Genomic DNA, 23072 nt, shown 5'->3' with positions numbered 1-23072 from the left:
ACACCTCTGCCCTAGAGAAAGGAATGCTGCACAGAGGCCAAGAAAAGTCTGAACAGACAGGCCTTGCTGGGTTTAGATCATGTGCTTTTTGTCCAATCACATTTCTACATGGTTGTCAATCATGCCTCTGTAACAAAGCTTCCATAACAACCCAGGAGGACAGGGTTTGGGAAGCTTCTGGATGGCCGAATATGTGGAGGTTCCTGAAGGGTGGCGTGTCCAGGGAGGGCATGGAAGCTCCACGCCCCTTGCCCCTTACCTCACCCTGCGCATCTCTTCTCTGTATCCTTTGTGATATCCTCTGTAGTTAACTGGTAAACATTAACTATTTCCCTGAGTTCTGTGAGCTGCACTAGCAAAGTAATCGAACCCAAAGAGGGGGTCATGGGAACCCCAACTTGAAGCTAGTTGGTCAGAAGTTCTGGAGGCCTGGCTAGGCATGGCGGCTCACGCCTGTAATCCTAGCACTTTGGGAGGCCGAAGTGGGCAGATCACTTGAGGTTAGGGGTTCGAGACCAGCCTGACCAACATGGCGAAACCCTGTCTCTACAAAAAAGTTGCAAAAATTAGCCGGGCAGCCAGGTGCGGTGGCTTATGCCTATAATCCCAGCACTTTGGGAGCCTGAGGCAGGTGGATCATGAGGTCTGGAGATCGAGACCATCCTGACCAACACAGTGAAACCCCATGTCTACTAAAAATACAAAAAATTAGCTGGGCGTGGTGGTGCGCACCTGTAGTCCTCAGGAGGCTGAGGCAGGAGAATCGCTTGAACCTGGGAGGCGGAGGTTGCAATGAGCCGAGATGTGCCACTGCACTCCAATCTGGGTCACAGAGTGAGACTCAGTCTTAAAAAAAAAAAAAAAAAGTTTTGGAAGCCTGGACTTGCGACTGGTATCTGGTTGGTGGCCGGTCTTGGGGACCAAGCCATCAACCTGTGGTATCTGACGCTGTGTCCGAGTAGACAGTGTCAGAACTGAATTGGAGGACACCTAGCTGGCATCCATTTATTGGAGTGTGGGGAAAACCCCACACACATTTGGCCACAGAAGTCTTCTTCTGTGTTGAAGGTTGTTGTTGTGGTGTGAGGTCAGAGGAAAAACCCAGGTTGACAGAGTTTTTCCCAAACAGCTGGCATTCACCAATAAACCATCTGCCTCAGTTGTACTGCCTGCCTGCCCCCTTCCTCGTTCCTCCCTCATCTCTGCCCTGGCCAGTTAAGTTGGAGGGGAACCTTAGGAAGGACAGGGGAAACAGAGGAAGTAGAAATTCTTTTTTTTTTTTTGAGACGGAGTTTTGCTCTTGTTGCCCAGGCTGGAATGCAGTGTTGCAATTTCGGTTCACTACGATCTCCACCTCCCGGGTTCAAGCGATTCTCCTGCCTCAGCCTCCCAAGTAGCTGGGATTACAGGCACGTACCACCATGCCCGGCTAATTTTTTGTGTTTAGTAGAGATGGAGTTTCACCATGTTGGTCAGGCTGGTCTTGAGCTCCTGACCTCAGGTGATCCACCTGCCTTGGCCTCCCAGAGTGCTGGGATTACAAGTGTGAGCCGCCGCACCTGGCCCCCATTTTTAAATTGGTGTATTTGTCTTTCTGTTGTTGAGTTGTAAGAATTCTATGTTATGCATACTAGTCCCTTATCATATATATGATTTGCAAATATTTTCTTTCATCCTGTGAATTGTTTTCTCACTTTTTTGATGATATTCTTTGAAGCACGCAAGTTTTAAATTTTTATCATCCCATATATCTGATTTTTTTCTTCCATTGCTTGTGCTTTAGGCATCATATCTAAGAAATGGCCAGGCGTGGTGGCTCATGCTTGTAATCCTAGCACTTTGGGAGGCCGAGGTGGGTGAATCATTTGAGGCCAGGAGTTTAAAACTAGCCTGGCCAACATGGCGAAACCCCATGTCTACTAAAAACACAAAAATTAACCATATGTGGTGGTGCACACCTGTAGTCTCAGCTGCTCGGGGCTGAGGTAGGAGAGAATCGCTTGAACCTGGTAGGTGGAGGTTGTAGTGAGCCAGCCAAGATTGTGCCACTGTACTCCAGACTGGGTGACACAGCCCAAATCTGTTTCAAAAATAAAAGAAGAAATGTTTGCCTAATCCAAGCATATGAAGATTTGCAGCTATGTTTTCTTCCAAGAGTTTTATAATTTTACTTCTTACATTTAGGTCTTTCATTCATTTTGAGTTAATTTTTGTATATAGCATGAGGTAGGGGGCTAAATTCATCCTTTTGCATGTGGCTATCTAGTTTTCCCAGGACCTTTTGTTAAAAAGACTGAGTTTTTCCCCCTTAATGGTCTTGGCACCCTTGTTGAAAATCAGTTAACCATATATGTATGGGTTTATTTTAGACTCTCAGTTCTATTCCATTGACCTGTATGTCTGTCCTTATACCAGTATCACCCTGTCTTTATTACTATAGCTTTTTAGTCAATTTTGGAATTGGGAAGTGTGAGTTCTCCAACTTTGTTCTTGTTTTTTCAAGATTGCTTTGGCTCTACTGGATTTCTTCCAATTGCATATTAATTTTAGGATCAGCTTAAATTTCTGTGAAAAAGCCAGCTGGGATTTTGAAAGGGATTGTGTTGAATCTGGAAATTCATTCGAGGAATATTGCCACCTTAACAATATTAAGTCTTCCAATCTGTGAACATCAAAATGTGTTTACATTTATTTAGGTCTTCTTTAATTTCTTTTGGTAATACTTTTTAGTTTTCAGTGGACATTTCTTGCACTTCTTTTGTTAAATTTATTCTAGGTGTTGAATAGAAGTAGTGAGAGTGGCATCTTTATCTTGTTCCTGATTTTGGGGGGAAAGCTTTCAGTCTTTCACTATTAAGTATGATGTTAGTTTATGTGGTGCTATGATTTGAATGTGTTCCCCAAAAGTTCATGTGTTGGAAACAATCTGTCTGCCCTATGAATGGATTAATGAGGCTCTGCTGTTATGCATGGATTAACGTTGCTGTCATGTGAGTAGGTCTGTTATTGCAGGAGCGGCTTTGTTTTAAAACCGAGCTTTCTCATACTTACTTGCCCTTCTGCCATGTTATGATGCAGCACGAAGGCCCTTGCCCAGTGCCGGAGCCATGCTCTTATGCTTCCCAGCTTTCAGAACTGTGAGAAATCAATCTCTTTTATTTATAAATTATCCAGTCTGTGGTATTATGTTACAGTAACAGAAAATGCACTAAGACGTGGGTAAACAGATGGGGGTTTTTCAGAGATGCCCTTTATTAGGTAGAGGAAGTTCCCTTCTATTCTTAGTATATTGAAGGGGTTTTGACTTTTGTCAAGTGCTTTTTCTATGTGTCTATTGAAATGATTATGTTTTTCTCTTTCCTTCTATCAATATGATGTGTTAATTTTTTTAGCTTTATTGAGGTATAATTGACAAAAATTGTATATGTTTAAGGGATACAGCTTGATATTTTGATATACATATACACTGTGAAATGATCACCACAATTAAGCTCATTAATGTATCTATCACCTCACAGTTACCATTTTCTTTGTGTGTGTAGGTAGTGAGGATACTTAAAAAATTTAGAATGTACAATACAGTATTGTTAACTATAGTTATGATGCTGTACATTAGATCTCCAAAACTTACTCATCTTGCATAACAGAAACTTTATATCCGTTGGACAACAACCTCCCATTTCCTCCACCTTCAGCCCCTGGCAATCACCATTCTACTCTCTGCTTCTATGAGTTTGACTATTTTGGATTCCACAAACAAGTGAGATCATGTAGTATTTGTCTTTCTGTGTTTGGCTTATTTCATTTAGCATAATGTCCTCCAAGTCCATCCATATTATCACAAATGGCAGGATTTCCTTCTTTTCATAAGGCTGAATAATGTTCTGTTGTGTGTGCATGTGTGCGTGCGTGCCACCTTTTCTTTATCCATTTAGCCATTGATAGACATTTAGGTTGCTTCCGTATCTTGGCTGTTGTGAATAATGCTGCAATGAGCATGAGAGTGCACATATCTCTTTGAGATACTGAACTCATTTCCTTTGGATATATACCAAGAAGTGGGATTGCTGGCTCATAGGGTAGTGCTATAATTTTCTGAGGAATCTCCCATACTGTGTTCCATAATGGCTGTACTAATTTACATTTTCACTAGCAGTGTATAAGGGTTCCCTTTTCTCCACATCCTCCCTAACATTTAATTTTTGTCTTTTTTTTTTTTCTTTTGAGACAGAGTCTTACTCTGTCACCAGGCTGGAGTGCAGTGGTGCAGTCTCGGTTCACTGCAACCTCTACCTCCCGAGTTCAAGTGATTCCCCTGCCTCATCCTCCCTAGTAGCTGGGACTACAGGCGCATGCCACCATGCCTGGCTAATTTTTTGTATCTTAGTAGAGATGGGGTTTCACCGTGTTGGCCAGGATGGTCTCGATCTCCTGACCTTGTGATCCGCCTGCCTCGGCCTCCCACAGTGCTGGGATTACAGGCGTGAGCCACTGCACCTAGCCTTGTCTTTTTGATAATAGCCATTCTAACTGGAATGAGAGGATATCTCATTATGGTTTTTTTGTTTGTTTGTTTGTTTGTTTGTTTGAGACAGGGTCTTGCTCTGTTGTCCAGGCCGGAGTGCAGTGACACAATCTTGGCTCACTGCAACCTCTGCCTCCCAGGTTCAAGCGATTATCCTGTCAGCCTCCCAAGTAGCTGGGATTACAGGCATGTGTCACAACACCCAGCTAATTTTTGTATTTTTAGTAGAGACGGGGTTTTACCATGTTGGCCAGGCTGGTCTTGAACTGCTGGCCTCAAGTGATCTGCCCGCCTCGGCCTCCCAAAGTGCTGGCATTACAGGTGTGAGCTACCACATCCGGCCCTCATTATGGTATTGATTTGCATTTCCCTGATGATTAGTCTTTTCATATACCTGTTGGCCATTTGTATGTCTTGGAGAAATGTCTGTTCAGGTCCATTGCCCATTTAAAAAATCAGGTTATTTATTTATTTGCTATTGAATTGTATGAATTATTATGTGAGAAAAGAAGATTGGTTTGACCACAGAAAAACCTAAAATTTCCACATGATGGAAAAAGTCAAAGACAAATGACAAACTAGAGAATAAACAAGGCCCCTTAATTATTGCAAGTTTCCTTAATATAAAATTAAAAGGTAACTGAATAAACAAAGGACATGAACTAACAGTTCAAAACAAAGAAAATGCAAATGACTATTAAATATATGAAAAGATGTGTAACTTTACTCCTAAAAAAAGAAATACAAATTAAAAGATTCCATTTTTCACATGTGAGAATGGCAGTGATGCAATTTAATGGCATCCAGTGTTGGTGAGACTGTAGGGAAACAGGAACTCTCAGTATATTGGTAGTGTGAGTCTAAATTGGTTCAACTTCTATAGAGAGAAATTTGGCAGCATCTACCAGAATTTAAAATGTACACACTTCTAGGAATTTGTCCAACACGTAAAAGACATTTTGGTTCATCTATACAAAGGAATACAATGCGGTCCTTGTAAAGAATGAAGTAACTCTTTATCTATTGATATGGAATATATATATATATTTAACCAAGTTATATTTTTAAGTGAACAAAAGTAGAGAACAGCGTACATTTGTCTAAAAAAGGAAAAAAAATATTTTCTTTATGTACCAGTCAGAGTTCTTTGCTTATATATGCATCAGCTATCTCTAGGATGAACAGAAGAAACCAGAAACAGTATTTGCCTCTGGGGAAGGGAACTGGGTGGGTGGAGGATGAGTAGGGAAGATATTTTTTGTTTTATACTCTTATGTATACCATATGCATATATTGCCTATTACAAAGTTGAAACAAGGGGAGGGGAAGTGAGGAGACCAGTCAGGACCTGTTGTTACAGTCGTCCAGGGAGTTGATAATGGTGGTGTAGGCTAAGATAGTGGCAGGAACGTGGAGACAAGCAGACAGATTCAAGGTCTTTTCTTGGAGATAAAAATCCATAGAATTTGCTGATGAAGTAAGTGTGGGAGATGAGGGGAAGAGAAGAATCAAGGATGAGTCCCAGGTTTCTGTTAAACAGCCATGTGGGTGGAATTGAGTCCTTGTGTATATGACTTGGTGTCTAAGGTGGTATTGCGTGGGCTCTTGAGCTTGACTGCCTGGGCTTAAATTCAACCTCTGCTTCCTAGCTCCACGACTTTGGGCAAGCCATGTAAACTCTGTGGGCCTAGGTTCTTCATTCATAAAGTGGGAATAATAATATGACCTATCTCACAGTTGTTGTAAGGATTAAATGAGTTAATACATGTATACTTTTTTTTTTTTTTTTTTGAGATGGAGTCTCGTTCCGTCACCCAGGCTGGAGTGCAGTGGCGTGAACTCGGCTCACTGCAGCCTCTGCCTTCCAGGTTCAGGTGATTCTCCTGCCTCAGCCTCCTGAGTAGCTGGGATTACAGGCATCCGCCACCACGCCCAGCTAATTTTTATATTTTTAGTAGAGACGGGGTTTCCCCATGTTGGCCAGGATAGTCTCGAACTCCTTACCTCAAATGATCCACCCACCTGGGCCTCCCAAAGTGCTAGGATTGCAGGCGTGAGCCACCGTGCCCAGCCGAGTTAATACATATATACTTTAGAATAGCTCTTGGCACATAGTAAAGGGTTTATAAGTGGTTGCCGCTATTATTGTTGTTGTTATTACTACAACTACTATTGCTACCTATGATTATGACTACACTGCTCCTCCTCTTCCTCTTCCTTTGTCAGGGAGATACCTGACCTGTATCAGGGGCTCCATAAATGTTTGTTGCAGGAAGGGAGGAATGTTGAACCAATGAGTTGACCTATGAAATGAAAACTTTTTTTTTTTTTGAGACGGAGTTTCACTCTTGTTGCCCAGGCTGGAGTGCAACGGCTGGCTCTCGGCTCACCGCAACCTCCGCCTCCCAGGTTCAAGCAATTCTCCTGCCTCAGCCTCCCGAGTAGCTGAGATTATAGGCATGCACCACTGCGCCCGGCTAATTTTGTATTTTTAGTAGAGACGGGGTTTCCCCATGTTGAGGCTGGTCTCGAACTCCTGACCTCAGGTGATCCGCCCGCCTCAGCCTCCCAGAGTGCTGTGATTACAGGCGTGAGCCACCGTGCCTGGCCCCCAAATGAAAACTTTTGAAAGGGCCTCTTAGCGTTTGAAGAAATGGGATAGTAAGGTTGATACATAATGAGATTTGTTCATATCTTTTTATTTTTTAACTTCCATTTTCTGTGCAGACCTGAAGGCATTGAACGACAGTACCGGAAGAAATGTGCAAAGTAAGTATTAACAATGTGGTTTCTCCAAGCATAGGCAAGTAGAGGCATAATGTGTTAGGAAAATAATTATTTGGATACAACTCTCCATTATGTCTTTTTTTTTTTTTTTTTGAGACAGAGTCTTGCTCTGTCGCCCAGGCTGGAGTGCAGTGGTGCAATCTCAGGTCACCGCAACCTCTGCCTCCTGGGTTTAAGTGATTCTCCTGCCTCAGCCTCTCTAGTAGCTGGGATTACAGGCACATGCCACCATGCCTGGCTAATTTTTGTATTTTTAGTAGAGACAGGGTTTCGACATGTTGGTCAGGCTGGTCTCGAACTCCTGACCTGAGTTCATCCGCCCACCTCAGCCTCCAAAACTGCTGGGATTACAGGCCTGAGCCACCTCGTCCGACCCCCATTATGTCTTTATCCTTATAATATCAACTGCCTTCAGACTTCAACTATGCACAAATACCAATATGTTCCCCAAAGAGGCTAGTCAAAGTTGTATCTTTGACCAGCTGGCCAGAAAAATGAATTTTTTTTTTGAGACAGAGTCTTGCTCTTGTTGCCCAGGCTGGAGTGCAGTGGCGTGATTTCCACTCACTGCAACCTCCACCTCCCGGGTTCAAGCAATTCTCCCGTGTCAACCTCCTGAGTAGCTGGGATTACAGGCACCTGCCACCATGCCTGGCTAATTTTTGTATTTTGAGTAGAGATGGGGTTTTGCCATGTTGGCCAGGCTGGTCTTGAACTCCTGATCTCAGGTGATCCACCTGCTTCGGCCTCCCAAAGTGCTGAGATTACAGGCGTGAGCCACCACGCCCGGCCTAAGTGATTCTTATCAGGTAGAGGTAGTTTTGGGAAACACTGAGAAGAGCCAGTCATTAGTTTATGCCACAAACAGAAATATTCCCAGAGTCTAAGCACACTTTGCAAATTGCTGTTTTGGGAATTTGGATTATGAGACCTCGCAGAAATTCACTGTGTCATTGCAGGTGTGGACTGCCGCTCTTCTACCAATCCCAGCCAAAGAATGCTCCTGTTACCTTCATTGTGGATGGAGCAGTAGTCAAGTTTGGCCAGGGCTTTGGGAAAACGAACATATATACTCAGAAACAAGAGCCTCCTAAGAAGGTAATTACCATTGAAGGAGAGACTGCTTAATATAGCTCTAGATTTAGCTCATGTTTTGAAATAAGATTATAGTGATGAGAAACTGCTCTTTATGGATGTATTCTTTTTATTTCTTTTGCTTTTTTTGTCTTTTTCTTATTTTATTTCTTTTTCTTTTTTCTTTATGGATATATTCTTATACTTTATTTTTATTTTTTAAAAGTTAAAAACGATTTGGGGGGTATATAGATGCACATATTTATGGGGTACATGAGATATTTTGATACAGGTATGCAATGTGTAATCACATCATGGAAAATGGGGTATTCATCCCCTCAAGCATGTATATGGATGCATTCTTTATTAATCGGGTGCCATTTTTGTGTATAAACAGATGCTACGTAATTGTAACACCTGTTATGTGTTCTCTCTTTCCTACAGTTGCCTCATGAGTAAGGTTAGAAATTGTATGGTTTTTACTCACATTAATTTCCTTCAAATTTTCTTCTTTTTATGGAGAGATATCATGTGTTATTTTACAAATGTTTTTTTTGAACAATTAAAAACAATGAATTAGGCTAATTAAAAAATATATTCCAAGCTGGGCATGGTGGCTCATGCCTGTAATCCCAGCACTTTGGGAGGCAGAAGTGGGAGGATCACTTGAGGCCAGGAGTTTGAGACCAGCCTGGGCAGCATGGCGAGACCCTATCTCTACAAAAAAAAGTAAATTGGCTGGGTGTGATGGTATTCACCTATAGTTCTAGCTATTCAGGAGACTGAGGTGGGAGGATCACTTTAGCCCAGGAGTTTGAGGTTACAGTCAGCTATGATTGTGCCACTGCACTCCAGCCTGGGTGACAGTAAGACCCTGTCTCTTAAAAAAAATTAATTGGCCGGGTGCAGTGGCTCACTCCTGTAATCCCAGCACTTTGGGAGGCCGAGGTGGGCGGATCACCTGAGGTCAGGAGTTCGAGACCGGCCTGACAAACATGGAGAAATCCCGTCTCTACTAAAAATACAAAATTAGCTGGGCATGGTGGTGCATGCCTGTAATCCCAGCTACTCAGGAGGCTGAGGCAGGAGAATCGCTTGAACCCAGGAGGCGGAGGTTACGGAGCCGACATCGCACCATTGCCCTTCAGGCTGGGCAGCAAGAGTGAGACTCCATCTCAAAAAAAAAAAAGTAATTAAAAATAAATTTTAAGAACCCATGATGGACCATGCATAGTGTCTCTCGCCTGTAATCCTAGCACTTTGGGAGGCCGAGGCAGGAGGATTGCCTGAGGCCAGGAGTTGGATACAAGCCTGAGACGTTAAGCGTTAAGGATGCTTTTTTATACCTTCTGTCCTTCTTTTTTTTTTTTTTTTTTTTTGCGAGACCCAGTCTCTACAAAAATGTAAAATTAGCCAGGCGTGGGGGCATGTGCCTGTAATCCTAGCTACGTGGGAGGTTGAGGCAGGAAGATCACTTGAGCCCAGGAGTTTGAGGTTGCAGTGAGCTATGATTGTGCCACTGTATTCCAGCCTGGGCAGCAGAGTGAGACGCTATTTCAGAAAAATAAAGTAAATTAAAAAAAAATAAGAGCCTTTGACGGCAAATGTTAGAAAAATATGTAAATAAAAACATTGGCACTTTTAAATAGGTCATCCTGTCCTAAAGAGGTAGTGTTTCCCCCAATACCCACAGCCCCTCACACAGGCGTGTGCGCACACACTCACGGCTCATGGATCCTGTTTTGGTGAACCGGACTGACTTCTTGTTGCCTGCCACTCCAGGTGATGATGACCAAACGGACCAAAGACATGGGCAAGTTCAGTTCTGTCACCGTGTCTACCATTGATGAAGAGGAAGAGGAGATTGAGGCTGTAAGTGTCTCTGGTCTTAAGGAAACTGGAATTTGGGGAGAAGGGTACGAGGAAAGGGGACTCTAGAGCGGGAGCCTTGGAGTAGTGGAAATATTAGAGACTTCACTTTTAGACCCTGCTCTGCTGGTAAGAAACTATGGGCTGGGCGTGGTGGCTCATGCCTGTAATCCCAGCAGTTTGGGAGACTGAGACGGGCGGATCATAAGGTCAGGAGATCAAGACCAGCCTGGCCAACATGGTGAAACCCCGTTTCTACTAAAAATACAAAAAATTAGCCGGGCGTGTTGGTGAGCGCCTGTAATCCCAGCTACTCGGGAGGCTGAGGCATGAGAATCGCTTGAACCCGGGAGGTGGAGGCTTCAGTGAGCCGAGATTGCGCCACTGCACTCCAGCCTGGGGACAGAGCGGGTCTCTGTCTCAAAAAAAAAAAAAAAAAAAAAGAAAAGAAGAGAAACTCTGACAATGAGCCAGTTCCTGTTTCCTTGAATCTCAGGGACATCTGTAAAATGAAAACGAAGGAGTTGGATGAGATCAGTGATTTTTTCCCCCATGCTATTTTTAGAGATGCCTTAGAGGGCAAAGTCCTCATCCCTCTTAATTTGAGAAACTACTGGACTGAAAGATTTCAGTTTTCTTCCAGCCCAACTCGTGGTTTGTGAGTCTGTCCTCAGTAGTAGTAGCAGTTACCTTTATGGTTCTTCAGTATAACGATATTGATGGCAAGATGTCATCTGCTGTTTTACATATGTTTTGGTTAAAACGTAAATGCTACTGAAGAATCACTTGAACCCAGGAGGTGGAGGTTGCAGTGAGCCAAGATTGTGCTACTGCACTCCAGCCTGGGCAACAGAGTCAGTCTCTGTCTCAAAACAAACAAACAAACAATCAAACAAAATACCCTAAGTGCTCCTGGATTACTGAAAAGATGGAGAATGGAAAAGGAACAGAGTCCTGCCATTTTAGTCATGATTTCATGATTTGAGTAGTATACATTATGACTTAACGTCTTTGTTGTTATTCCTTGGTGAGACTTCCGGTTTAAGGATGCTCCTTTTTTCCTTCAGAGGGAAGTTGCTGACTCATATGCACAGAATGCCAAAGTGATTGAAAAACAGCTGGAGCGCAAAGGCATGAGCAAGAGGCGACTGCAAGAGCTGGTGAGTAGCAAGGGGTAGCAAGGTGCTGGGGCCCTATCATTTGGATGTCTTGGTCTGAAAGACCTTTCAGCAGGCAGGGAAATCTTTTAGGAAATCTGTTGGGAGGTTTTAGAGTAGTTGGCTGCCAGTTTTATAACCCTGGTCTGTGACTGTCAGTATACCCTACTCTGTAGTAGTGACCCCAGGATCTAGGCCTTAAATGATGATACTTGTTATAGCCCTAACTAGGATGATATTTTATTTTCTGTATTTTATTTTTATTTTATTTATTTATTTATTTTGGAGCTGGAATCTCACTTTGTCGCCCAGGCTGGAGTGCCGTGGCGTGGTCTCAGCTCACTGCAACCTCCGCCTCCCGGGTTCAAGGGATTCTCCTGCCTCAGCCTCCTGAGTAGCTGGGACTACAGGCACGTGCCACCACGCCTGGCTAATTTTTGTATTTTTAGTAGAGATGGGGTTTCACCATGTTGGCCAGGCTGGTCTCGAACTCCTGACCTCAGGTGATCCGCCCGCCTCGGGCTCCCAAAGTGCTGGGATTTCAGGCGTGAGCCACCACGCCAGGCCAGGATGATATTTTAATCTGCTTCTTGTGGTCCAAGATCAGGAGTTAAAGGTCAGGGTTTCTGGACGTTGTCCCAGGATGTAATGGCACATGATAGGGCTACCTTGGTAGTACCAGGATTGGGGCTGGTCATTGCTTCTTAAAGCACTGGTGGTTTTCTGCACTATTCATGGGCTCATCTTACAGCATATGGATCTGTGTATGATGGTGCCTATATATATTTTTTTTGACAATTACTTAAAATATTTCATCAAAATCAGATATCACTATGTTGGTGTCTCATCCAAAGGTATACCAGTCTCTTTGTGTCTGTAGTGAGTTTTTGGTGACAGAAGTGGTGGGTCCTGGGAGCTGCTTTACCTTGCCATAGTCGTTTAGAACAGTGCTTCTCAACCTTTCAAAGGCAGAAAGACCACTGCTTTCCTTTTTTCAAATTTCCATGAACAGATTTGTAATTTATAAAATACAATAAAAATGAATTGTCTCAATTTTTATCAGATTTTAAAAATTACTATTGTGTCAAATTGCTATAAAAGCTTCTAAATGCTTACTATCCATTTTTGTACATATTTTGCGTGGACCAATAACAAATACTTCATAGACCATATAACTTTAAGTAGCACTGTTGTAGAATGATGTTCTTCCTGTTCTGCCAAGAATAGCATACTGGTATGCCACAGTATTGGTTCCCTCAGCCCGTGGGGGGCGCTGGGGCTGCTGGAATCCCTGTGCTGATTTCCTGTGGCCACAGCCTTGTCTTTTTGCCCATTTTGCCTACAAATAGCATTTTTTGTGTCTGTGCTATAACATCAGAAAGGTTGGAAAGTAGATGTTAGAGGTATATAATGATTTGGGAACCATGATTCTAGTTTGTACACTAAATGAACATTAAGGGAGAGTGTTTGGGTTGGTTAGAATAAGGAAGGAAAATAATTTCATGTCATGTATCAAGACATATGCTTTTTTTTTCTTTCTAGGCTGAATTGGAAGCCAAGAAAGCGAAAATGAAGGGGACCTTGATTGACAACCAGTTCAAATAACCAGGCCTTTTTCTGAGCCCTAGACTAGAGGCAAGCATTTAGATCAGGAGGCAAAGTAATTTCTTGATTACATAGACGGATTCCTATTTATGCCCTAGCAGAAGGCTTTACGTTGTTTCCCATTGATTCTCCTACATTCAGTGAGGTCTTTAACTGAGTCCGTTTAACTTGCTTTCTTTTTTTTTTGTTTTTGAGACAAAGTCTTGCTCTTTCGCCCAGGATGGAGTGCAGTGGTGCGATCTCGGCTCACTGCAACCTCCGCCTCCCGGGTTCAAGCAGTTCTCCTGCCTCAGCCTCCTGAGTAGCTGGGATTACAGGCATGTGCCACCACGCCTGGCTAATTTTTGTATTTTTAGTAGAGACGGGTTCCACCATGTTGGCCAGGCTGGTCTCGAACTCCTGACCTCAAATGATCCACCCACCTTGGCCTCCCAAAGTGCTGGGATTACAGGAGTGAGCCACCGTGCCCAGCCTTGCCCTGCTTTCTAGGAGATGGAGTTTTCTGAATTTTTCTGTATTTAGGTTTTCTGTACTATTTTTTGTCCACTTGATGCAAACTTCTTCAGCTGTGTAGAAACTTTATGAATAGATGAGTGCTTGAGTGTCTCCAGTCTCTAAAGTGGCTGCTTTTATTCTTTCTTCAAAATTAATAACATGTTGCAAGATTTTTGGACAAAATATTATGGTGTGTCATAGGAAAAGCACCATGAATTATATTTAGGTATAGCAAGTCAGATCCTTTGAAGTGACTCTGTCTCTGTTCTTAGAAGGGTTCTTGGAATTGGCTGTGGTTTGAATCTTTCTACTGTCAGAGGAGACCCATTAAAAGCCAGAATCTGCATAAAGCTTTCTTTACTTCAAACACTGAAGCTGTAGGCGAGCCATCCCGTATCGACTTTATACTCAAAGAAGGAAAAGCCAGATTGCAGTGAGTGGGTAGGACAGCTCAGATCCAAATGAAAGTAGGGTCTCAAGTAACCCAAGGGTGGCCGGGTACGGTGGCTCACGCCTGTAATCCTAGCACTTTGGGAGGCAGAGGCGGGCAGATTGCCTGAGCTCAGGAGTTTGAGACCAGCCTGGGCAACATGGTGAAACCCTGTCTCTACTAAAATACAAAAGAAATTAGCCAGGTGTGGCGGCATACCCCTGTAGTCACGGCTACTTGGGAGGCAGAGGCAGGAGAATTGCTTGAACTCGGGAGGTGGAGGTTGCAGTGAGCTGAGATTGCACCACTGTACTCCAGCACTCCAGCCTGGGCGACAGAGTGAGACTCTGTCTCTACAAAAAAAAAAAAAAAGTAACCCAAGGGAGGGAGCTACCCTCTAGTCGGGCAGCTGATACTGCTTCCTTGCATGGATACATGGGAGGGAGACGTTATAGATTAAGAAATGATAGCAAGATAAACAAAATGATTTGTTGGGTATCTTCTACTTTACATTTGCTATTTGCAGAGGAGTGTTGTATATATAGATGTTATTTTATGTCACACTGCTTCAGTGATACCTATATCCATGTGTTTGTATCCATGTTTTTATCCATTCAACTGTATTAAAAGGTGTTGGGACAGGAGTTATGTTAACCTTCTTGTATTATCTACAAAAAGTTGCACTTAGTAGGTGCCCAAGGCAGGTTCATGAGGTGCTACTGGGAGATGATAGTAGGATAGTAGGGCAGGGTTTTTTTTGTTTGTATGTTTTTGTTTTTGTTTGGTTTGTTTGTTTGTTTTGCTTTTTTTCTGATCTCCTTATTTGCAAGGCAAAGTAGGTTAGATGTGAGCTAGCAAGAACTGGGAAAAAGAGGGATGGGGGTCCCAGGAAGGCCCAGGATGGGGCTGTGTTACCTTCTTCCCAGTTATTTTCCTGTATCCAGTGAAGTCTTTGCAACCAATTCTTCCTCTCCACCTTGTTTCCCGTCCTCATTCTGAGAGATAATTAACCGTCATGTGGATGACAAACCATAACCTCCTTACAGTTCCTTAACCTCAACTCCAGACAGTGACCTTTACCTTTCCTGCACTTTAGCCACAAACTCCCATACCACAGCCTGGATGTCATCCACTCCGCCTCTGAAATCCAGTACTCTGCTCTCTGACCACAACCTATCCTTGCTACTCTCATGTGCTCACTTCCTCTAAACCTATTTTATTTTGTTTTTAGATTTGAAGGGTGATTATTTTATTAACAGTAATAATGAAAAAATAGTAGTAAGAATAGCAACAATAATACTAGCTACCTTTTATTGAGCACTTACTATGTGTTGGATGCCATGGAAAGCACTTTACAGGTATTATCTTAATCTAAACAACACGACATCCTACGGGACAGGATTAACTGTTACCATCCTTGTTTTAGAAATGAGTACTCCGAGGCTCAGAGAGTTTTAAGTTTCTCAAGATCCTATAGCCCAGTAAGCAATAAAGCCAAAAATCTGACTCTAAAACCTGAGCTCTTAACTGTGCTGAACTCCCTCTATGAACTTAAAACATATATATTATTCAGAACAGATTATAATTTCATTTTGAAAAATAAAGTGCAAAGTCAAGACAGTTGCATAGAGGACCCCCTGTAGCAAGTGTGTGGTTACCTTTCTACATATTTTCTGAAATACTTGTCTTTAGATACTAATCCTAAACCATTTCAACATCTGGTTGAAATTATGCATGTTGCTTCATCTATAAGACTGTAAAACGTCATTAGCACCAAGCAAGCATATGCTTTTGATTATGTTTTACTCTTTTTTTTTTTTTTTTTTTTTTAAGAGATGGAGTCTCGCTCTGTTGCCCAGACTGGAGTGCAGTGGCACGATCTCGGCTCACTGCAAGCTCCGCCTCCCGGGTTTACGCCATTCTCCTGCCTCAGCCTCCCGAGTAGCTGGGACTGCAGGCACCTGCCACCACGCCCAGCTAATTTTTGTATTTTTTTTTTAGTAGAGACAGGGTTTCACCGCATTAGCCAGGATGGTCTCGATCTCCTGACCTCGTGATCCGCCCGCCTCGGCCTCCCAAAGTGCTGGGATTACAGGTGTGAGCCACCACGCCTCATTTTTAAATAGTTATTAAAATAACATGATATGTTAGTATTTAGTTTCTCTATTTTCTTTATTAACTTATATTTTAACAGGAAATACAGCGTTTTACTGTTGGTATGAAGAGCCATGTTGACATTTTGGAGAGTCTTATCATGTTTTTGTTTTTGCAAATTATCAAGTATGACAAAACATTAAAATGTTGCAAAATGTTCTCTATTAATTAGTGACATTTGGAAATGTCACTTTATTTTTTAAGATAAATTGAAAAGCTTTTTAAAAAACTAGGTTGCCTGAGCCATTTTAGGTTCCATGTCACTCTGCCCATGTCTCCTTGGTCTCCAATTTGCAAAAGTTTCCTCATGGTATCTTGTAATTTTAATTTGCATTTCCCTAATGGCAGATGGTGTGGAACATATTGTTTTCCTTTTTTTTTTTTTTTAAACTGTGGTAAAAAACACATAAAGTTTACCATCTTAACCTTTCTTTTTTTTCTTTTTCTTTTTTTTTTTTTTTTTGAGACGGAGTTTTGCTGTCATAGCCCAGGCCGGAGTGCAATGGCGCAATCTCTGCTCACTGCAACCTCTGCCTCCCAGGTTCAAGCGATTCTCCTGCCTCAGCTTCCCAAGTAGCTGGGATTACAGGCGCCTGCCACTATGCCCGGCTAGTTTTTGTATTTTTAGTAGAGATGAGGTTTCTCCATGTTGGCCAGGCTGGTCTCGAACTCCTGACCTTGTGATCTGCCCGCCTTGGCCTCCCAAAGTGCTGCGATTACAGGCGTGAGCCACCGTGCCTGGCCCATCTTAACCATTTTTAATTGTGTAGTTCAGTAGTGTTAAGTATATTTGAATTGTTGTGATACAGATTTCCAGAACTTTTTCATGTTGTAAATCTGAAACTCTATACCTATTAAGTAACAACTCCCCCTTTCTCTCTCCCCACAACCCCTGGTAACCACCATTCTACTTTGTATTTTTATGAATTTGACTACTTTAGATATCTCATATAAGTGGAATGATACAACATTTAACTTTTTGTGACTGGCTTATTTCACTTAGCATAATGTCCTCAATGTTGAATCATTAGAAAGGAAGAACACCTTCCTTTCTAAGGCTGAGTAATGTTCCCTTGTATGTGTATACCACATTTTGTTTATCCATTCATCCATCAATGGACATTTGGGTTGCTTCCACCCCTTGCTATTGTGGAATAGTAGCACAATGAACATGAGTGTGCAAATATCTCTGAGACCCTGCTTTCAATTCTGATATATACCCAAAAGTGAAATTGCTGGTAGTTCTATTTTTAATTTTTTGAGGCACCTCCATACATACTGTTTTCCACAGCACTTGTACCATTTTACAATTTTTTTTTGTTTGTTTTTGAGACCGAGTCTCACTCTGTCACCCAAGCTGGAGTGCAGTGGTGCGATCTCAGCTCACTGCAACCTCTGCCTCCTGGGCTCAAGTGATTCTCTCACCTCAGCCTCCCAAGTAGCTGGGATTACAGGTGTGTGCCACTATGCCCAGCTCATTTTTGTATTTTTAGTAGAGATGGAGTTTCACCATGTTGGCCAGGCTGGTCTCAAACTCCTGACCTCAAGTGATCTGCCCACCTCAGCCTCCCAGAATGCTGGGATTACAGGCGTGAGTCACTGCGCCTGGCCACATTTTACAGTGTTATCAACAATACACCAAGGCTCTAATTTCTCCACATCCTCACCAACACTTGTTATTTTTTTATTTTTATTTTTTTAATAGTAATCATCCTAATGGATGTGAGGTGATATCTCATTGTAGGTTCTTTTTTTTTTTTTTTTCATTTCTCTAATGATTAGTGCTGTTGAGCATTTTTTCATATGCTTGTTGGCCATTTGTATATCATCTTTAGAGAAATGTCTATTCAAGTTCTTTTGATCATTTTAAAATTAGATTATTTGATTTTTTTGTGTGGTTGTTAATTTTTTTTTTTTTTTTTTTTTTTTTGAGACAGAGTCTCGCTCTGTCGTCCAGGCTGGAGTGCAGTGGCATAATCTCAGCTCACTGCAACCTCCACCTGCCAGGTTCAAGAGATTCTCCTGCCTCAGCCTCCTGAGTAGCTGGGACTACAGGTGTATGCTACCACGCCTGGCTAATTTTTGTATTTTTAGTAGAGATGGAGTTTCACCATGTTGGCCAGGCTGGTCTCGAATTGACCTCAAGTGATCTACCCACCTCAGCCTCCCAAAGTGCTGGGATTACAGGTGTGAGCCACTGCTCCCGGCCTCCAGTATACATTTTAGAATTGGCTTGTTGGTATCTCCAGTATTCTTTCTGGGATTTTGATTGGGATTGTGTAAAATCGAAAAATCACGTTGGGGAGAATTGACATCTTAATAATATTACATCTTCCAACCCATGAGCAAAGTGTATCTTTCCACTTTCCATTTGTTTAGATCTTTGATTTCTTTCACCAGTGTTTTGTTATTTTTTTCGTGTATAGGTCCTGCAGATATTTTGTTTAAATTTATACCTAAGTACTTCATTTTTCCGGTGCTATTGTAAATCTTACCTTCTTTTAAAACTATAACATCTGTCCTACAAACTCTCAATTTAGAATCAGTCCTACAATATGTTTTGTCTGATCTCTTACCCAAATAGTTGAGTGTTCATGTCTTGTCAATGAGTGGATATTTGGCACTGTGAATTTATGGTTCCAATGTCAGATGGGTTCTTACCACAGCTCGTCAATCCTAATGTATGTTTTGGGTCAGCAACTCTCCTGTTTCCCTAAGGAACAGTTTACAGCTGCTTTCTTCAAGCCTCTCCCTGCAAGCTGTCTCTCTTGGTAGATGACCAGAGAGGAATCTCCAAAGCACCAACAACTTAAGGGCACACTTAGTTGTGTCTGCCTCCATCTTTTTCTCTTTCAAATCTCAGAGGAAGAGATCCCCCTCTTCCTACTTAAGGCTAATCTACTTTTAGTCATTCAACTAGTATACATTGAGTATCTATTATATGCCAGATATTGCACTAGGAGCTGAGGGCATAGTAGAGAACAAAGCAGCTCACATTCTGAGGGCAGGGGTGACAGATGAACAAGTGAACAAGAAAATTATCCATGAAAATAGTGTGATATGATAGCGAGTGATGAGTAATCAAGGATGGGCTCTGAGGAGGGGACACATGAGCCACATAAAACCTGAAGGATCTGAATGAGCCAGCCATATAAGGATCAGGGGAAAGCGTTCCAGGTGATGATGGCATTAGAAAGGACAAAGGCCCTACAAAGGGAATAAGTTTACATGTTGGAGAAACAGAAATAAGGCCAGTGTGACTAGGTTGTAGTGAGTAAGAGAAAGCAAGCAAGTGGAAGGAGGCGAGGTCAGAGGAGTGAGCAGAAACCAGGCCATGTAGGGCCTTGCAGGCCTGAATAAGGATTTTGGTTCTCAAAAATACAGTGAGAAGTTATTGATTGAAGGCTTTTAAGCAGAGGAGTAACATGATATGATTTATAGGTTTTTTTTTTCTTTTTTTTGAGATGGGGTCTCTGTTGCCCAGGCTGGAGTGCAGTGGCACCATCATAGCTCACTGTAGCCCCAACTTCCTGGGCTCAAGCAATCCTCCTACGTCAGCCTCCCAAGTAGTAGCTGGGACTACAGGCACGTGCTTCCACGCCTGGCTAATTTTTTCTATTTTTTGTAGAAAGAAATTCCTCCTTTCCTTTCCTTTTTCTTTTTCCTGTCCTTCCCTTTTTCCTGTCATGTCCTGTCCTGTCCTGTCCTTTTTTTCTCACTAGGTTGCCCTGGCTGGTCTTGAACTCCTGGGCTCAAGTGATCCTCCTGCCTTGTCCTCTCAAAGTGCTGGATTACAGACATATGCCACCGTGCCCAGCCAATTTATGTTTTAAAGTCATTTGAGGCTGGGTGCGGTGGCTCACGCTTATAATCCCGGCACTTTGGGAGGTTGAGGCAGGCAGATCACTTGAGGTCAGGAGTTCAAGACCAGCCTGGGCAACATGGTGAAACCCCACCTGTACTAAAAATAAAAAAATTAGCCGGGTGTGGTGGCACACACCTGTATGTAGTCCCACCTACTCTGGGGCTGAGGCGTGAGAATCGCTTGAACCCGGGAGACAGAGGCTGCAGTGAGCCGACATTGTGCCACTGCACTCCAGCCTGGGCAACAGAGCAAGGCTCTGTCTCAAAAAAAAAAAAAAAAAAGCCATTCTAGCTGCTGCATGGAGAGTGGCTTTTTGGGAGGCAGAATGGAAGCAGAGAGACCAATTAGGAGACCATGGCAGTAGTCCAGGTGAGAGGTGAGAATGGTTGGACCAGGGTAGTAAAAGAAGAATTGGAGAAAGTGAATGGATTTGAGATGTGTTTTGGAGGTTTTCCTATCAGGACTGGGTGATAGATTTGGTGTGAGAAGTGAGGGGAAGAGGGGAATCAAGGATAACTCCTCAATTGTGGCTAGAATAACTGGGCAAATTGAAGTGTCATTTACTGAGATGGGGAAGAACAGCTTTCAAGGGAAAGCCAAGCACCGTTTTGAACATGTTATGTTTGAAATGTCTGTTGACTAAGTGGAGTTGTCAGGTAGGCAGTTGGATATGTAGTCAGCTCAACTGGGAAGGGCTAGCTAGAAATATAAATTTGGGAGTTGTCAGTATATAGATGTTACTTAAAGCCATGAGACAGGATGAAATTGCCAAAGATCTAAATACAGATAGCAAAGGGAATAAGTCCAAGGATTGAGTCCTGGGGCATCATTTAATGGTCAAGAGAGGAGGAGAAATCAGCAAAAAAGACTGCAAAGGAATGGCTACTAAGGTTGGATGAAGACAGAGTAAAACTGAGAGTGAAGAGAAGCAAGTGTTTTACATGACTCGAGGTCCAGTTAAGGAAACAGAAAACAACTTTGGGAGGCCGAGGCAGGTGGATCACCTGAGGTCGGGAGTTCGAGACCAGCCTGACCAACATGGAGAAACCCCGTCTCTACTAAAAATACAAAATTAGCCGGGCGTGGTGGTGCATGCCTGTGATCCCAGCTACTCGGGAGGATGAGGCAGGAGAATTGCTTGAACCCGGGAGGCGGAGGTTGTGGTGAGCCAAGGTCACACCATTGCACTTCAGCCTGGGCAACAAGAGCGAGCAACCGTTTTAAAAAAGAAAAAAAGAAAACAAAACATATTCAGAATTGTAAACAGAATTTAACATGAGGAACTGGTACTCAGGGGATAGAAGACCTTAGAATCCCAGGAAGGGATGATGAATTGATCCAGAGATTTAGCAACAGCAGGAAGCTACTTCACCTCTAGGGCTGGAGGGACAAAAGCAGAAGGTGGTATTACCCAAGTCCGGGATCAAGGACCACCCAGCAGAAGCAGGAACACCAGCCCAGCAGGAGCTTGGTCCATGGAGGGAGTGACTATCTAGTGGGAGCCACAGAAGAGATAACAGTCTATGCTGGAGATGACGCTCAAAACAGAGAGAAAGGGAGGAAATACCCTGGCTTCTTCCCTTCTCTTGCTTTCCAGTCTTCTGCCAAAGATTCCCATTCACAGGCCAAACCTCTCAGGAAGTCAGGAGGGAAAGGAGCCTGGGAAATGTTGTCTGCTGCACATAGCAGAGCAGGGGAAGAGTGGAATGGGGCCAGGCACGGTGGCCCACGCCTGTAATCCCAGCAACTTCGGGAGGCTGAGGCAAGTGGATCACTTGAGGTCAGGAGTTTGAGAAGCGGGGAATGAGTCTGAGAGCAAATAGACAAATGACCAGCCTGTGTTTAAAGGAGGAGGAAATGATCATCTGCCAAATGCCACAGACAAGATGAGGACTTGGAAATGACCACTGCATTTAGCAATGGGGAGGTCATTGGTGACTTTTACAAGCTGTTTGAATGGAGTGGCGTAAGCGAAAGGCTAGCAGGACTGAGTTCAAGAGACAATGAAAGAAGAGGAATTGGAGGTAGTGAATATAGGTACTTTTTTTTTTGGAGTTTTGCTATGAAAGGGAAGAAGAGAAAGGGGGTGGTATTTGGAGGGGGAAGTAAGATTAACAGTATTTTCAAGATGGGAGAAATAACAGTATATTTGAATGCTGATAAGGAAAAATCCAAGAGAGAAGTAAAAACTGATAATGCAGGAGAGAGAAAATAACTGAAGCAATATACTTGAGTAGGCAGGAGGGAATGGGATCTGGTGCAGAAGCAGTACAATAATAGGATTTATTTATTTATTTTTTTGAGATGGAGTCTCACTCTGTCACCCAGGCTGGAGTGCGGTGGCACGATCTCGGCTCACTGCAACCTCCGCCTCCTGAGTACAAGTGATTTTCCTGCCTCACCCTCCCAAGTAACTGGGATTACAGGTGCGTGCCACCACCCCCGGCTAATTTTTGTATTTTTAGTAGAGATGGAGTTTTACCACGTTGGCCTGGCTGGTCTCAAACTCCTGACCTCGGGTGATTTGTCTGCCTCGGCCTCCCAAAGTGCTGGGATTACAGGCATGAGCCACTGCGCCTGGCCCAATGATAGGATTTATAGAAACTCAGAGTCACAGGATCTTCATCACTGAAGTTTAGAAAAGACCTTAGATGTCATACCCTCTAACCTTCTCTTGTGTGCGGGAATTTCCTGTGTAGCCTCCTAGACACATACTGGTCCAGCCTTTGCTTTAAAGTCTCCAGGGATGGTAAACTTAGAGTTTCCCAAAACAGTCATTTTCATTTTCAGAGAAATACAATTAATTTTTCCTTTTGAAAACAACCAGATGGAATCGGTGCTTTTTTTTTTGAGACAGTTTCACTCTGTCTCCCACGCTGGAGTGCACTCTGTCTCCCACGCTGGAGTGCATTGGCGCGATCTCAGCTCACTGTAATCTCTGCCTCCCAGGCTGAAGAAACTCTCATGTTTCAGCCTCCCGAGTTGCTGGGATGCATCGATCAATGAAACAGAATAGTGAGCCCAGAAATAAATCCACGCATCTATAGCCAACAGATTTTCAACAAAAGCGCCAATAACACACATTAGGGAAAGGACAGTCTCTTCAATAAA

General features: G+C 43.0%; 1 protein-coding gene across 1 annotated transcript in view; it reads left to right on the top strand.

Moving 5' to 3' along the window:
* Positions 1-15568, top strand: part of STEEP1 (STING1 ER exit protein 1) — a 28308-nt gene extending 12740 nt beyond the window's left edge. Inside the window, exons 3-7 of the mRNA XM_003812624.5 lie at positions 7253-7294; positions 8272-8410; positions 10169-10258; positions 11323-11415; positions 12955-15568. Of these exons, the coding sequence (XP_003812672.1) occupies positions 7253-7294; positions 8272-8410; positions 10169-10258; positions 11323-11415; positions 12955-13017 (427 nt within the window). The 3' untranslated portion in view covers positions 13018-15568. The remainder of the gene's footprint in view (positions 1-7252; positions 7295-8271; positions 8411-10168; positions 10259-11322; positions 11416-12954) is intronic.
* Positions 15569-23072: the final 7504 nt, after the last annotated feature.

The sequence above is a fragment of the Pan paniscus genome, chromosome X (genome assembly GCF_029289425.2).
Source record: "Pan paniscus chromosome X, NHGRI_mPanPan1-v2.0_pri, whole genome shotgun sequence".
NCBI lineage: Eukaryota > Metazoa > Chordata > Mammalia > Primates > Hominidae > Pan > Pan paniscus.
The sequence above is the reverse complement of the archived record's forward strand: the minus strand, read 5'-3'. Positions and strand labels throughout refer to the sequence as shown.